This window comes from Poecilia reticulata, linkage group LG2 (genome assembly GCF_000633615.1).
Source record: "Poecilia reticulata strain Guanapo linkage group LG2, Guppy_female_1.0+MT, whole genome shotgun sequence".
Classification (NCBI taxonomy): domain Eukaryota; kingdom Metazoa; phylum Chordata; class Actinopteri; order Cyprinodontiformes; family Poeciliidae; genus Poecilia; species Poecilia reticulata.
Window position 1 is genome coordinate 27,090,101 of NC_024332.1, and position 17,032 is coordinate 27,107,132.

General features: G+C 40.5%; 1 protein-coding gene across 4 annotated transcripts in view; it reads right to left on the bottom strand.

The window, feature by feature from the left end:
• The window catches only part of sytl5 (synaptotagmin-like 5), a 43,579-nt gene that overhangs the window by 6,336 nt on the left and 20,211 nt on the right, over window positions 1–17,032 (bottom strand). For 2 of the 4 annotated variants that reach the window (XM_008401863.2, XM_017303753.1), the window contains exons 2-15: window positions 15,516–15,842; window positions 15,219–15,434; window positions 12,305–12,417; window positions 12,057–12,174; window positions 8,263–8,397; window positions 6,411–6,519; window positions 6,181–6,310; window positions 4,418–4,518; window positions 3,704–3,799; window positions 2,138–2,203; window positions 826–1,004; window positions 611–713; window positions 373–534; window positions 170–278 (exon numbers count right to left, since the gene is read on the bottom strand). In XM_008401863.2, the coding sequence (XP_008400085.1) occupies window positions 170–278; window positions 373–534; window positions 611–713; window positions 826–1,004; window positions 2,138–2,203; window positions 3,704–3,799; window positions 4,418–4,518; window positions 6,181–6,310; window positions 6,411–6,519; window positions 8,263–8,397; window positions 12,057–12,174; window positions 12,305–12,417; window positions 15,219–15,434; window positions 15,516–15,643 (1,765 nt within the window). In that variant the 5' untranslated portion in view covers window positions 15,644–15,842. The remainder of the gene's footprint in view (window positions 1–169; window positions 279–372; window positions 535–610; window positions 714–825; window positions 1,005–2,137; window positions 2,204–3,703; window positions 3,800–4,417; window positions 4,519–6,180; window positions 6,311–6,410; window positions 6,520–8,262; window positions 8,398–12,056; window positions 12,175–12,304; window positions 12,418–15,218; window positions 15,435–15,515; window positions 15,843–17,032) is intronic. The other 2 variants (XM_008401870.2, XM_008401877.2) reach the window with 2 other exon arrangements.

The following is a 17,032-nucleotide window of genomic DNA, read 5'->3' on the forward strand; positions in this document are numbered from 1 at the left end:
TAACTAACTAACTAACTAACTAACTAACTAACTAACTAACTAACTAACTAACTAACTAACTAACTAACTAACTAACTAACTAACTAACTAACTAATTGTTTCTGAACATCCAAACACACTTTCTGTCACCTGTGAGTCCCTGTAGAGTTCAGCTCGGTGTTAAACATACCTTGAACCTGGTCCAGAGGCAGTGTGAGGTTTTTCTCTGCAGGAATGTACTTGAGCACGACAGTCAGCTCTCCTTTGTAGTGCATGGTGGAGTCAGTGCTGCTCTCTACCTGCAAACACACATGCGCAAAATAATCCTGAATCATCTGAAGCTGCTTCGAAGGAAGATCGTATACGACAAGGTGTGCTGCCGCTGGCTCCTACCCTGGGCTGCAGAGAGTACCACTCCTCTATCTGAGAGTCGAACTCCCAGGAGTCAAAGGTCAGCTCCACTTCTCCCAGGAAGCTGTTGTAGCCAAAGCGGTCGTGGTGCCACACGGACACCTGCAGGGTTCGAGTCTCCAGCTGCGAGTGGCTGATCACGTACTGAAAGACAGAGGAGAACAACGGCTTGTTGAGATCTGGTGTTCAGACTCGTCAGGGATGATTTCCTGTGACTGACTCTCAGGTTCTCGTTGAAAACGGGGTTGATGGTGTTGGGTCTGATGCTCGTCTTCCTCTTGCTCTGGCGGGACGTGTCAGGAAGCAGGTAGGTCTTCACGTACCTGCCAAAACAAAGTCGTTCGTCTTTTTTTTCCCACATTTACTACACTGACATGACTCTATGGGGAACAAATTATCATCAATTGTCATCAGGAAACCTCCGAGCGCTCTTACGCGTCTGTGCGCTGCCTCCTGTCGTCTCCTGTTGCCAGGTTGTAACACTTTTTCACCAGAACGTTGAGGGCGCCTGTTTTGTAGCTGTAGCTGATGTTGAGGAGAATCTCGCCGCTCACCCTGGCGTTTCCGTAGTCGCCCGTCTCGCTGTACATGCTCATCATGCTGTTGAGGCTGCTCTGTGACGCCAACACAGAGAAGACATGAGACGAGGGACAGGAGGAGAGGCGGGCCAGTTTTTTTTTTGTAATTACTCATCGCCTCAGCTAGCGAATTATATCGCAAAAATGAGACGTTCTCTGTGTTTATCAGAACTACAAAATGTAGTAAACTGTAGTAAACAAAATCTTTTTTTGATAGGAAGATGAAGAAATGTGTAACAAAACGTCAAATAAAACGGAGGTTTATTTCAGCTAAATAAAAATCATGCAGAGCCACAAATGTAATATCACCTCTTGAAAAAAAAAAATCATTTTTGATAAATTTTTCTTTCATAATGTCAGGATTTACAAAACATTTCATTGATCATTTCACCTCTTTGTCATTTTGTAGTTTTTCCCACTAGATAAAATCACTGACTCAGGTTATTGTTGTCTATGGTTGTAATGTGTCGCATTCACTTGACAATCTGAAACAATTAAGTGCAAAAAGTAGAAAAATCTGAAGGTGAGCAGACTCTTTTCCACACCACTATTTAACCAGATGATGCAGATATTAGAAAACAGACAGAAATAAAAATAGCAAACCGTGATGGCGCTATACGTAAAAGCAATGTGAACAGTTAAAGCTGCAGCAGTGGGGCATTTTAATAGAAAGCTTGCGCTCAGCCGTGCTGACTGAGTTTTACCCATTTGAAACCAGAGGAACAAACCTAATTGTGTCTCTTGCACGATACATACCTGCAAACTTCATTTCTCTATGAAGAAAAGAGTCCAAACCACAACGGTAACAGCAGGTAATTAACTCTGGAATTAGACAGACTGCTGGTAAACAGGAGGAAATAAAACCGTCTGAACCCAGCTGGAGTTAATCCATGCTGTCTTTTCACAAAAAGGAAAGTTTGCTTCACATATTTCCTCCAGCTACCGACTGTGATGAAGACGACTTTTTTTTTTTTTTCTATTGTGGGGAGTTAGGGAAACAATAGAGACAAATATTAGCACAAACGTCCACTGAGCCAGGCAGGTGTATGCAGGAAAGGTTTTGATATATTATTGAGCGATGGGTAGCAATATTTATGCTGCGGCACTGCTGCATCTTTAATGTAGCAGGAAAACAGCAGCATGCAGAACCGTGAAACACGGAGACTCACGGTCTCAGCGTCCGAGTCGGGGATGTTTAGGTACCCCCACCTTCTTTCTGTGCCGGGAGTGGAGGACTGGATTCAGAACGAGTCGGGAGGAGAGGGAAAGAGAGCCAAAGGGAAGGTTGTTGAAGCAATAGGCAGAAAACACAGCAAGACTGACACCAGAAAACCCCCATCATGCACACACCGTTACCGTGGTGATTATCAGATAAAACCTCAGAGATTAAGAGTGGTTGGAAATCAGCAAAGATGGCCAGCGCAAACAAGCAGCAAGATAGGAGAAGTGGAGAAGTGTTTCTGTTCTCACTGAACCAAAGAGAAGTCGGAGAGATGAGAAGCACAGAGCAAAATGTAGTTTTTTACCGGATACTTTTCATACATTGTACGCACATACATGTCAATGAATTAAACTATTATAGAAAACGTTAATTATTTAAGTAATTCTGGCTGATGTACCGCTTTATGGCTGATAAAACATTAAGAATTTAACATATTTGCATTTTTAATACAGAAACCTCATCCCACTGAGAAGTACTGTATGTACTCAGTACTTGATTGAGGCTAATTTTGCATGAATTGCTGTACGGCTGCAGTGTGGCATGAAGGGATCAGCCTCAGGATGCATAAAACTCCCAGAGGCATGAATCCATATTAAAGATGATGTATGTAAGTCGCTTTTAAGTAAAGAATCAATAGATAATAAAAATGGAAACACTTTATTTGAAGGAGTGTGCATAAGACTGACATGACACTGTCATAAACATGACATAACACCCGTCATGAACATGAAGAAGTCTCTATGAACATTAAAGACTGTTGCCGTGAAATGTCTTTCGGTAAATAATGACACTTTAATGCAAAGCTGAGTCTTTTAATTGACTTTTAATGTAAGTTTTAATGCATAAAAACATAGTTATTTACCAAATAATGCTAAGTTGACACTTTTAAAACGTTACAAGAGACATTATTTACCAAAAGCCATCATGACACCAGTCATAAACATTCATGAAGACTTATTCATGTTCATAACAGGTGTTATGTCACGTTTGTGACAGTGTAATGTTAGTATGCGCACCTCTTCAAATAAAGTGTTACCCCCCAAAAAATGTAAAGCATCAGCTGAACATTATATATCTGCTAATGGACATATTTCAACCTCTGAACATCTGCACCAATAAATCCTCTCGAAACAGGACACTCCTTGTGGCCTTAACATTTCTACATTTTCCACAAATGAGACGGCAGACGTCTCTCAGCTTCCCGCGTGAAAGCATGTTTTCGCCGCGCACGTCACTCTGATGACACAAAGCAGGAACTCCATCTCCAGCATCTCACGCTACAACTGCGTCACGTTAAGTTTGCTTAAACGCAGCAGGTTTGAGAGCGTGGGAGGTTTTCTTGACATGGCTCATCCCGCGTTAGCGCAGCCAACACAGCCAACACAGCATGAATGTCTTGCTCTGAGGGCATGTGTGCACAAGGACCAGGGCCGTGTCTGAGTGGCAGGGCAGGCATGTAGGACTTTCCAGAGGATGTGTGTCTTTGTTTGTGATTGCTTTAACTCGGTGTTACCGTTGATGCGGCGTTGCTAAGGCGTCCGCCCCTGCTCAGGCTGTGTGCCGACATCAGGGCGTCGATGTCTTCCTCTGCGTCCTCGTCGGAAAACTCCTGCAAAGAGACGGCGATCAGATGAGCGTGACATCTGGAAGGTCTGATCCGAACATCGCTGAGTGGGTGGGCGGACGGAGCCCGGCCCCGGCCTGGCCTGGCCCGGCCCGGCCTCCGTAAATTCAATCAGTCGAATCCGGACACGGCGTAGTAATCTGGTTTTCACGCGCTTGAAAACCACGACGTCACTGCTTTTACAGTCAACTCGAGAGCTTGACCGGAAGACTGGGGCAAAGGAAGGCGGAATCAGTGAGCGTTTCTCCGAAATGCAAATCCGCGAAGACGAAACAAAGCGGCGCCACACGCTGACCGCCTCGTCGTCCGCCGCCATTTGCAAACTACATCTGTTTAGATGCTCTTTGAAGTGAGCTCTGATGTGAAATTAGCATTCAAGCCCACAGCTGACGGATCCCGGTGAGTTCATCGGCCCACGCATCCCAAGTTTGACGCGGTTACACAATAAAGTGCGTCGCGGGTGAGGATTTGAGGGAGGTTAGGACTGAATATTCGTTATCTGTTAACTTCAGAGTCAGATGAATCAGAGTGTTTGGGGGGAATTTGATGGGAAAAGTGTGTGGTCACTGAGCAGAAAGGATGAGACGAAGCGACCGCGCTCACCGCTTCGTTGAGCCCGGGGACGGAGCGGCTTCTGAGGCTGAGGGCATCGTCGCTGTGTTCGGACCCCGGAGCTGACAGGTCCATCTCTGAGCGGCTGTGGTCTGGTGCAGGGAGGGAGGGCAGAGGGATGGATGAAGAGGCAGCAGTCCAAGTTTAGCAGGTCAAAAAGATGAAGGAAAAAAAAAATAATAATTCAAGCAAAAAATTTAAAAGTATTTCAAATGTAAAGGTCTTTAACTATCAAACATTTAATCTGATGATGTGGGACTTTTTTTTTTTCTCATCGATTCTCATGATCTTGGCAGCACATTTCCTCTGGTTTGGAGAGATCTTAACGTGCTACGGTCCTTTTTAAACCGTTTTAGATTTGAAAACAAACTAAAAGGCTTTTAGAAGACGTGTGGCGGAATAACATGAGTTCCAAAATGTATTAAAAATATAAAAAAATATAACTTAACGGGGGCAAATACTTATGTAAACACTTTTTTAAAACAAATATTTTTATTTGTCATTATTTTTTGCAGATATCAGTTTCACATTGACATAGGTGGTTTTCTTGTGTTTTTTTTTTTCAATTTTTGTCCAAAATTTATTGCTCATTGATTTGTAAAAGCAATAATTTCTCGACTGCAAGTCTTCCCTTTCTCTCTTTCAGTTGTTTCTTCACTTTTTAGCACCTTTGAGGACATTGTTGTTGTTGCTTATTACCTCAAACCTTAAAGCATGACGCTGCTGATTAAACCCCAACAAACTGTAAAATGCCTCACTAAATCAGACACTTACTGTGAGTAACAGGCTTTGTTACATTTGATTTTATGGTCTTTGGCTTCAATGAGGCTTAAACAATAGATTAAATAGACTAGATGTTAATTATTGAGCTTCAGAGCCACATGGGATATTTCCTGGGGAGCTGCTGCTGTTTTCCTGCCTTGTAGTTTTTTTTGTTGCTAAGCTTATTACCCTCAGGCTCTCACTCAATACTTTAAAAAAAACAATATCAAAATTGATTTCCTCTCAGTCTAGTTGTTTTTTTTCCTCATGAAACTACTGAATTATTCCTCTGTACTTGTCAGAAAAGGGGAACTAGAATTTAAAATGATAAGAGATCAAAAACTTTGACCCAAGCCGCTTCCTGCTGAAACAAAGCGGAGGATCAGACGACTCCTGCAGAGGGACCAAAATCATTGCTAATCACATAGTCTGCTAATTAAATCGCACAAAGGAGCTGTGATCTGAAAATAGTAAAGGAGAGAACAGCCTCTGCCCCGACGGTTCTGCATAAACCGCCTGACATCTGTGGTCACGACTGGAGATCTTCGTTAAAAACTAACGGCACTAATCAAAGCCATCCTAAAGCCTTCACACGCTCCAGTAAGAAGCTGAGACAACGGCTTTGACACTGAAAGAGACAAAGAAGAAGAGATTATACTTAAAAGAACACAAGAGCAGCAGCTAGAGATGAAGGAGCCGAAGTTAATGGTGTAATTTGCGGAGACGTGACTTCTGCTCTCAGCAGAGGGACTGATTTTATCCTTCCTGAAACACTGAACACGCCGAGTCGTCCCTCTCTCTCTCTCTCTGAGGTGAACTTAGACAGCCTAGCGTCACCTCTGAAGTGATCTGCTGCTTCTAGCACTTCATGAGGCTGTGAGCCGCTTCTCAAAATGTTTGCGTGCGTGTTGTGCTTGTGGGAGCTGCGAGACGGCAGCAGGAGTCGTGCTGCATGGATGTGGGGCGAAGGCAAGACAAGTCCGTGTTGCTACCTGACGACACAGACGCGCAGGACACGGAGATGGTCGGCGCGCCCGAGTTTGCGAGGTGAAGTCCCGTCCCTTCCTTCTCAGGCAGACCATCGCTGGAGCGCACACTGGCGACGCTCTCCGCTCCGTCGGGCTGCGTTCAAAAAACAAAACGCACAAGCTGCTGGAATAAACGCCAACCTGGGACACTTTATTTGGCGCTGAGTGTCTGTTCGGGTGCTACTGTCGCTGACCCTGACCCTCCGGTTGTTGCTGGGGTTGGGCGATTTATCTGGAGTTTGGGAACGGAGATTGTTGGGGACCGTGGGCAAACCCGAGGACTCCAACGCCACCGCAGTGCTCCTGAAAACGAGACACAAACCCTTTAAACATCACTGATTGTGACATGTCACATGCAGCTCTGGTCATCCTGAGCATGAGTGCAATTTAATGTCGGCCTTTAAGAGTTTATTTGATGGAGATATCAGATGCACAGATTTTAAACTTAGACTTTCTTTAAGCTGTTTATGCTTACATATATAAATATGCTCCCATTAACAACTAAATATACCCTCTTGAGCTAGTTGCAAATGAACCGCACACGTTTTATAGCAATCAACAAGCTTCAGTTTTAGTTATGTCTGAATATTTAAGCACTTCTCAGAACTGAAGTTTATGTAAAAAGGCTGCATTTCAGGCACTGACCTGACATTTAACCTGATTTATTTAGTTGTTTTTCCTTCTTTCGCATCATGATGGTGACTCCCACACTAACATCTAAAGTATGGTCATCAAAGTTACTCAGAAGAAGAATTTGAATTCAATGCATGTGAAATATAGGAGCCTACAAAACATTGCAACATTGGACCCATTGAAATGCAAATAAATAAATAAATCAGAATAACAGGAAGCTCTTGGAGTGACTTCAATCTAAGACCTACTGAACATTTATGGAGTAAACTCAGTGCGACAAGAGACCAATTGATTTAAATAAATGTTTTCTGTGAAGTTTACTCTAAACGACATTAAAAAATATTTAAAACGTACAAAATATTCCAGAGTTAATCCAAATATCAACTGTAGTAAATGCAAACAGGAAATGTCTGGCATTTACACAAAAGAAGGAAGTAAAATAATCCTAAAATGTAAATATTTTATAGGCTTTTAAACTATTATTCATGTCCAACAACCTTTTTAAAGACGTGTGCTGCTAGCTGGATGTTTAAATTAATCTTAGCATTAGTCGGGTATTTCATTCCACCTCGTAATAAACTCATAAAAACTAAGAAACCAGCAAACAAATGGTTAAAGTAAATCATTTTAGATCCAAAGTCAATAAGACGTGCATGTCTACGATGGGCGTGTGTAAACTTCTGACCTGTTTGCTCCACAAACACAAAACAAAAACATTTCTATTCAATTTTAACACTATAAGTTAATATTTTTTGTATAAGAGAATTTAAATATGATGTTTGTCTCTTTTGAAAAAAAAAACTGTAATAGAGATAAATCAATCAATCTACACAGCTCAGCTCTGTAAGAAATCTGCCCATTTGTTCTCTCTTGGTGAAAACCTCCTGACCCAATTCCTTAAGACTCCATATGCACCTTGCTTTTAACATAAGACCATGATGGAAACATTTATGGTGCACTTGCAAAGCGAGTCCAAGTTGTGCCTCTCAGAAACATCCTTTCCTGTCTTTTTGTTCTAAATAATCTTCTCGCCTGATTACTAATTGTTCTCCTGCAGTTTGTATTTTACCAGGTCTGACGCAGAGCAGTGGCCTCGGTCAGATCAAGGCACCGAAACGGACCGATGAGAAAATGGTTGGGAAGGATTTCAGCCTTTTTAAATTCTGCTTTTATAAGAAAGATTTAAATATTCAAGAGCAAACTGCAGTCCTCAGTCAATTAAACAGAGAGCTTAATGCCAGTTTTAAATGTAAAATTCCCATGAAAACACTTTTAATCAATCTCTCTTAAATCACACATCGTATAAGCCTCTGATGTTATCACTGAGAAATATACACTTAATGCAGATAGAGCTTCAGAATCACATATGTTTATTTTTGTTTCTGTAAATTATATATTTTTTGTGTGTGTCACCTGTTTGAATGCTGACTCTGAGCAGAACGAACGCTTTGAGTATCTCCATCTGAAGACGACTTCGTGCTGCTGCTGTAGACTCCGTTCCCTGGTTTCAGGGTGGCGCGGCTGCCTTTCTTACCCATCTTCATCCGTCTACACACACACAGACACACACACACACACACACACACACACACACAGAGAGAGACATGAAGGTTGTTATCTGCTGTGCGAACGAAGCAGATGTAACTAATGCCCATTACTTCACAGCCATTACTGTCTCCACTTTATTACACTGATTTGTGGATTCCCCAGAGGAAATATATTGTATATAAAGTTTCATTTCTATCAAATTACAATTATTGTTCCATCTACTTACAGACATGAGGTGGTTTTATCAGCATTCAGAAGGATTTGGCAAAACTTTTAAAGACATGGCAGATGTAGAGCTACCAGACTCATCAGCTACAAATGACAACCATAAAATTTAAGTAACTCATCAAATATACAGAAGATAATTTTTTCTAACTATGGACATTCTCAGCAACATAACGAGACTCACTAAAGCTTCACCTGGTGGTTGGACTTGAATTAAAGTAAGTCTTAGCATAAAAATCTTCAGGTTTGTTTGTATTTATTTCCATGTTTTTCTTTGCTCGTCTTGCCGACTGCTTTCTTTCTATAAATGTCGTTTTCGTCTTTGAAACTTAAAGAGATGATTTTCATGTTTGCTTCTCGCCTATTTTTCCCCCTCTGTTGTTGATAGTTTTTAGATGCATGTTGTGCCTCAATTCGCTTTTCATCTGGTTGCAACCAGAGAGCTGTTTCCATCTAAAGATGCTTGTGATCTGACTCTGAGCTCAAAGAGAAGATCCTTTTTTTTTTTTTTTAGTTATTATTTAACTGGGGGATTGGAAACAGTGCCACAGCAGCCAGTGGCAAACTCTTTTATATTTTCTTGCCTCCCACAATGCCGTCCCTAATCAAACAGTCCTACAGAGATCATATTTTATATCAAATGGATTTAAAAACGAAGATTTTTCTTTCTATCTCGTCACGGCGCCTGTTTTGTTGCTAGAGGATTCAACATTTACTGAACCTGTTATGCTGCATAACATGCTATGTTATGTTATGCAATGTTGCTACGCTGTTCTACATGACGTCATACTATGACATTCCATGTAATGTTATTTTATACAGTGATGTGCTGTGCTACGTGATGCAATGTGATATTATTTCATGGCTTTCTGTGGTAAACAACGTTATTTTATGTTCCAGTTTCAAATCCCAGCCTGGGGAGTTATATCCATGCATGTTTAAAATAAGCATATTCTGGATTAATTGATGTGCTCTATTTTTTCCTCAACTGTGATTATTTTGGTTTTCATGGGTGTTTAACTTGTTCAAAGTGACCAATGGCTGCTGGAGTCTCCGGGCTCCATGATCCTGTCAGGATAAACTGCTAGAGACAGAGGATGGATGGATGTCATGCTGTGTTTATTTAACTTATATCAAGTGCAATTTGTCTTCTAAACACTTTGTATCACACCCTATGATCATCGTTTGTGGTTCTGAACTCTGTTTCAGCCAGTTATCACCCATTAAATATGCTCAAATCAAAGTAACGCTAAACAATCTCCTCCTGGCAGATGTTATTTACTAGAGTCAGAAAACCTCCCTTCCTTACGTTGCACTAAGAGTGGAATTTTAAAAAAGGCATTAAAGTTGTTAGCTCTCGAAGCAGGTATAAAACATTTCCTGTGGCAGATAGTTTCATTTTAGGAGAGAAAAAGTTGAATATAAAAGTACAAATGTGCAAAACGATCAGTGCGTTTTTTTTTTTTTATTGTGTTGTGTTACACATTTATCATATCATGTTCCACTTTACAAAATTCAAACTTTGACTCGTTTCATCTGAAATTCTTTGACTTCTGGAAAAGTTCACGTTAGAGCACGAACGAAAACACAGCTGCGCCAGGCAACAGGCAGGTTCATTACAACAAGGAAAAAACAAATGCTAAACTGCAAATATCTGATTAAAAAAAATATCTCTGTTTCTGAGAATAACTACAGCTGAGTGCAAAGTTCTTTGCCGTCCAAACTTTTATGATTAAGTAGATCTGTTTCATGCTGGTACCGTTTTGCGTCACGCCTTCAGAGACCACCGGACTGCAGTCGAGATGAGAAGTGATCACAGCTGGCAGAATCCAATTAATGTTTCTTTGCTTCAGGAAATGTATTTTAAAATACATTCCAGGTCTCTGACAAATCAAATAAATGTCCATTTGGTCATTTCAAAGGATCGTAGATTAAAGTGTGCACTCAGCTCAAAGACCAGTTGATTAGATTTGAGGTTATATTATCCTGTCTGCATGTTTCCTACAATGTGTGGCAAAAGGAAAGGAAAAAAGCCATAAATAGTCAGAGACTTTTGTATTTATTGGTTCATCTGTAGCTGATTGTGACTCATATTGACCACGGCATCGGTCAGATAGGCTAATACTGCGCATTGTCACAACACTTATTTCCTGCCAGAGCTACATCGATTTTCTTCTCCATGTTTTTATGTCGATGATGCTGCAGGAAGTCTTCTCAGACACATCTAAAAGATTTTCAATGCGGCGAAGGCCTGGACTCCATCGTGGCTGTTTTTCATGTGAAAATGCGTTGTGAGCCCTTCGGATACGATCGTAACCCGTGTATTGGCATCTGACTTGATCTGAATCATCCAAGAAGGGAGATTCTAGATAAATTCATTCACGTAGAATAAATGTAAAGTTTTCATTTTTTTTCAATATCTTATTTGTAGTAAACAGATGTCAGTAATGTCAAATTAAAGAACCAGAAAAATGAAGCTGATGGGAGAATGAAGCCAGTTAAATGTCAAAGATTACCTGACCATTTTGAGCTGAGCTGCTGCCTCCTCTGTTTTATTCTGGATGTGAATTTCAGTGAATAAGACATGTGCATGGCAGCTTCCTCATCATTACAATGGCTGCTGTTGGTTTTATTTGCCTCTCTTTTGTTGAATTGAGAGCCATCAGAGCTCAAAGGTTTTCCTGCAGCCTGGCTGATATTCTTGCAGCTATAGTCCTTTTTATGAGACACTAGACTTGTTATGGTGTGATCCGGTTGTAGTCAGAACTTGGAAAAACTAAAATTATCCTATTTGGACCTTCACCTGTGCAATAGATCTTCTGGTTTCAAAAGTCAGCTCATGTCTTGTTTTACTGGTTTTACTTTAATCTATAACATTCAGTAAGCAGGAGTATTTATTCTTAATTTTGCTTAAAATTAATTACAAATGCAGTTTTGTTGCAATTTTAGATACACTTTATATTGATTTTTGATAAAAATTGTATCTACTATATGTGATTGCTGTCTTTTTTTAAATTAAAAATGAACTTTCAGACCAGTTGTCTGAATTTATTGTAGACTTTAATACATTATGCAAAGCAACGTGTTGCCTCCAGTGTGTGAAAAGGTTCCTCATTTTAGCCATTTAGCAGATGGCAAGCAACTAGGTGGCAGCAGCAAGATCCCTGGAAGAGCAGTATGGTGTTATTCAGTGTCATCTACTGAAACCCCTGTTTGAAAAAGAAAAACACCAGTCTCGTAAAAATGACAGGATGTAAATATACTCAACATTGCTTAAACTCCTACGGAAGTTTAGGCTTGAATCTTTTTTCATAAATTGAGGAAATTTGCTCGGACTTGCTGTTTTATTCTTGATTCTTTTAAGTTTAAAATACTGACTGCTGATAACTCCTCCATCCAGCCCCACTCTACACAACTCTGTGCCGTTTCCTCACCCTTTTTTTCTGGCACCATCCATGATGTTGCGCACTGCACTTCTGTTGGATTTTGGGGTGTCTGGTTTCTCTAGATCAGAGGACGCTGACAGGTTTTCTGTTGACTTTTTTTCTGCACCTTGTGATCAAAAACATTACTAATTAATAAAATCTGTACATGCCCAGCAATCGTACAGCACACAGCAGCATTTATGGTCATAGTTGTGGTTTTATGGTGCTATCGTTCAGACGTTAGCAACCAGACTGACTTGGTGGGGCGCTCAGGATGGTCTGCTTGATGACGTCGCTGCTCAGCTCTTTCTGCTCAAAGCGCCTGGACCGTTCCTCCAGGAACCACTCTCCGGTCACCACTTTCAGCTCCCTGTTGTGAAAACACACAATCCAAGACACAAAGACCAGCAGGTGAGAGCCGAGCGAAGGGTTTTCTCCTTCCGGGATGGGCTCAGTGTAATTGGGCACTGCCAAATTATTAGTTTTTAAGTATATGGCTCAGAGACCAAGAAGAAAAATGCAAACTATAAAATGCAGAATTTGGACAGAATGTGAGTTTTTTTTGCTTTGAAAACAAAAAACATAGCATTATTAAATCTAAAAACGAAAATAAAGAGAAAAGGATTGGTGAAAAAAATGATATTTATAATCTTTAATCTTTATTTTTATGTCAATTTCATGTCAGTTTTTATTAACATGCCAATACAACAAACATTAGTCCAGTTATTGAAATGATGTACAACTAAAGAAGTCTAAAAAAAAAAAAAGTAAGAATCAATGCTATGGTGAAGCTCAAATTAAGCTCGTTAAAACTAGTAAGCATTTTTGAGACTGATGTCTTGATCCTGTTTCTACTAAAATAAATAATCTGGCTAAAATCCCTGTGCAAAATGTATCATATTCGGTTGTTTTTTTTTTCATCTAAAAACCATTTGATTTGCCGAGCTGGTGTTAAAAAATGGCTGCACCAACAATGAAGTCTGGTCACGGCGACTCACGGTTGGTGGTTGTCACTGTGACGTATCACACTGTCCACATGCAGAGCATTAAGAGAAAGCTGCTGTCAGGGGCAGATATGGAAAAAATCTATCATCATGAACAGAGTTCACTGAAGCACCAATAAATCTCTCCAAGTTTGACACAACCGGAGTAAGATGAACGAGACGGCGGTGAAACGTCAGCCGACCCACACTTTCAGAAATAAAAAGTGCAACAAAATGAAGTGGAAAGACTTTTAAAGTTCAACAGACCAGATAGATTTAAATTAAAAAAAATAATAATGTAGCTGTGCTCACTCTGGTTTTCTTTTTTTGGAGAATATTCTTCGTTTTGGCTTCATCTTTGTCTACTTCAGATGAATCCTTTTAGAATCTGGAACATACCAGATCTTATATTTACAGCCTCGTTTTCTTTAAGAGACTGTAACTGCAACTTCAAAAAAACCCTGAATGAACAGGACGTTTGTCCTTTTTGTCTTTTGAGCCCTTTATAAAAATAAAAACAAAACATTCTATCATGATTGATGTTGAGTCCTGCATACAGAGTTTTTAGTCATTAGGAACAGAAAAATATCTTTGCACTAAAATAGCCTAAATGAACTGTTTACGTTTTATTTCAAGCTCCATTTAGCATCCTGGGAAATGTGGAGATTTATTCCCTCCCTCATGAGTAGGACATATATGCTCTGCTGATTTCACTAATGATACATATGTTTTCTAGCATATTGAAAAAAACTAAATGCACTCCCTGACAAACTGCAGCATCCAGAAGGAATAATCTAACATGAACGTGAATTGGTGCATTTGCAGATCAAGGGTGCATAATGTCTGTGAATTCATATGTGAAGAGCTGGAACACAGAGAAAAGCAACAGAGGGCATAAATGGAGATATTACAAATTAACAGATAATCAAACAATCATTTAAAACAGAGAGCGGAGGCCAGCAGACACAGAAGATGCGTCAGTGATGCATTAGACGACATTATCGGCACTTAATGAAGATAAATGGCGGCTGTTGCATTTTGGCAACCCTTCAGGCTGAGCGGCTATAATGTGACTGTGCAAAACGTGGGGAATACAGATTTAACAACACAGGAACCCACAAGGCCCTGAGATGTGCGGTGTAACCCGCAACATGCTGAGAGAAGTGAAGACGTGTTTTCATAGGCATGATGCAAACTGAAAAACCTTTGGGTTGGAAAATTAATCAATTATTAGCGTTAGAAATATTGTTCATCTTAGTAATGGATTTTTAAAAAATGTTCAAATTGTTATATTTTCTTAAGTTGCATCTCTAACTTTGGGTTCCAAAAATGATTTTAAAAATGTAGCTTTTGTTGCAGGAGTGACTTTCAGGACAGAATGATGCCAGGATGCATTTCTGATCCAGATCTGCTTCCTTGGAATTACAAACTCCAACACTCAACATTTAAATGTTTCTCTATCACAAAGCTGAGGGCTATTGGAGGCAAAAGAAATGATTTTTTAAAATATGTTACACATATTTTTGAACAGTTGCTTTTGCCAGCATGTCAACAACACGCCAGACATGTGAAAAGTCTCGTGTTTCTGACCTTCAATACTTGGTGAAGCTCTCTGTAAGTATTTACTAAACATTAGATCTGCAGAAACTTATAAATATAGGTTTGTTAAAGTGTTTTATTGAATATAAAAAAGATGCCTCCAATATATAATGAACTAACATACTGTAAATAAATAAAATTAAATACATAATCAGGAAAGRTCTAAAGGTCTAATTTGGCACTGTACAAGTTACTGTATTATGAACTGTTCATAAAAATACAACACGTTTCACTTATTCTCACTTGAAAACCTACATTTTTGTCCAGCTAATTAGTACTTTAAGGTACACATGCATTTGGCACAACAACTATAAAACAACTATATTTTATAGTTGTTATAGACATCACTTTTTTAGTGATGTCTATATAAGTTTAGAAACTGTAAACGTCTGATTAATGGTTGTTTTTTGGTTTGTAAGGATTTTTTTTGGTCTTTTTTTTCCAGAATTGAACACAGCACCAAAACCCAGAGGCCCCAATTGACAAATGGATGCAGATGTAGGATCATTAATCAAAAAAACAAACACGCACATAGAGTCCATCCCTCCTCTCAGTTTCTGTTATGCCTCTCTGCGGCCGACACACTTACGAAATCTTGGCGCAGACGTTGCATCTCCACTTGCGTGAGCCGGCGATCGTTCCGCGACAGTCGCTGCAAACGCGCAGCCGGCATTCATCGCAGAGTTCGCCACGGTCAAAGATCAGCCCCAGCGTTTTGAGGCAGCGAGCGCACTGCCGCTCCTCAGAGTCCTGCGGCCGGCGGGAACCTTTCCGCTTGATCTCCAGCAGGTCGTTTTTTAACTTTCTGCAAAGCAGACAGAGAAGAGAAGGAGATAAGCAAACAGAAGAGAGAAGTAAAATAGACTTTGGGCGTTAAAATCCTTACCGTATCCTTTTCTCCTCACGTTTCCTCAGCTTCTCATCTTTCTGCAGCACCTTCAGGATCATTTCCCTTTCGTGCTCCAGCAGAAAGGACAAATTTAAATCCTCGACAGCTTTCTCCATTTCTTCCATAGCCCAAATCAGCCCAGTGACTTTGTTTTGAAGAAGGAGTCAGTGAGGACTACATTATACTCTTGGGCTCTATGATGCCCTGCAAACAATCGAGTGGCTCCTCTGCTGTTGGCATTGTCCAACTTCTGATTTACAAAGGTGCCGCACCAGTTTCTGCTCTTGAAGTCCAGAAGGAAACCTCTAGGACACGAATGAAATCCTGAAAAGATCAGAGAAACAAAGACATACATCATCAACAAGAGTTAAAATGATCTCTGCTAACAATAATTCATAAATCCGTCTTTTGTCCAGTTCTAAAAACAAGAACAAAAGAAGAACTGATAGTAATTGGTATATCTGACAGCTCCACAGCGCCTCAACAACCAACCAATTAGACCTGGAGTACAGCAGCCATGTTTCTCTGCTTCCATTAGCAAAACCTCGACAGCATTTTCCTCTAAAAGCCATAACCAGACTTGTACGTGTCATCTGTACACCTGCATGCCGGTCGTTGCAGCAGCAGGACTTTTTACCGTCTCTGGAGGCCACAGCAAGGCTGGAGATGTCTCTCTAAGTGAACCGCCACCAAGCACTCTGGTGTGAATTTTACATTAAAGAGTATCCGAGGCAAAGGAGAGGCCTCCAGTCTTGTTTTTCAATTCAACAACGGTATTCTCTCATCCTTCCAAGTCATTGATATCAGGCGTTACGGTCACTTCCCTGGCTGCAGGCGTATAAACTCCCACAGCGAGGATTGCAGACTGCTTCTAAAAACATTAGTGGAAGAATGCCGTGAGGCGTTAGTTGAATTACAGCAGAATACCGTGAAAAGATGCAGCCTGTGCAAAACGCCCAGTCGTGTTACAACAAACAGAGTGATTTGGAAATCTGGGTTTGGTTGCTTGCCTGACTTCACTTTGTCAAGCACAAAGTTTTGTGCGTAAGGGGTTACGGTGGGGCCAATTAAAATTTCAGTGGAAGAAAGTTTCACCACTACCAAAACGTTTTGGACAATTTCATGCTTCCAACTTTGTAGGGTAAGTTTAGAGACGGCCTCTTCTTGTTCCAACGTGGATGCAAAGCAACGTCCATAAAGACATGGATGACTATTGTTTGACTCAGTTGAACAGCCCTACGGCGATCACCATGTCTGTTCACCAGGTGAAGGCAGGTTAGCACAGCAGACAGGCAGCTCTGCTTGTTATATTTCAACATTTGGAGCTAGTGCTGTGTTTTCATTTTGCCTCTGTGTGTTTTATGTTGCCGAGTTGGCAGCCCTGAAAGATTTTAAGGTTCAGAAAAGGCAGTGAAGGCGCATTTCATGACTTCTTTCTCACAATTTGCTTCACCTCAGATTCAGAATCATCACTTTATTGGAAAGTGCAGCTATTAAATTACTTACTAATTAAA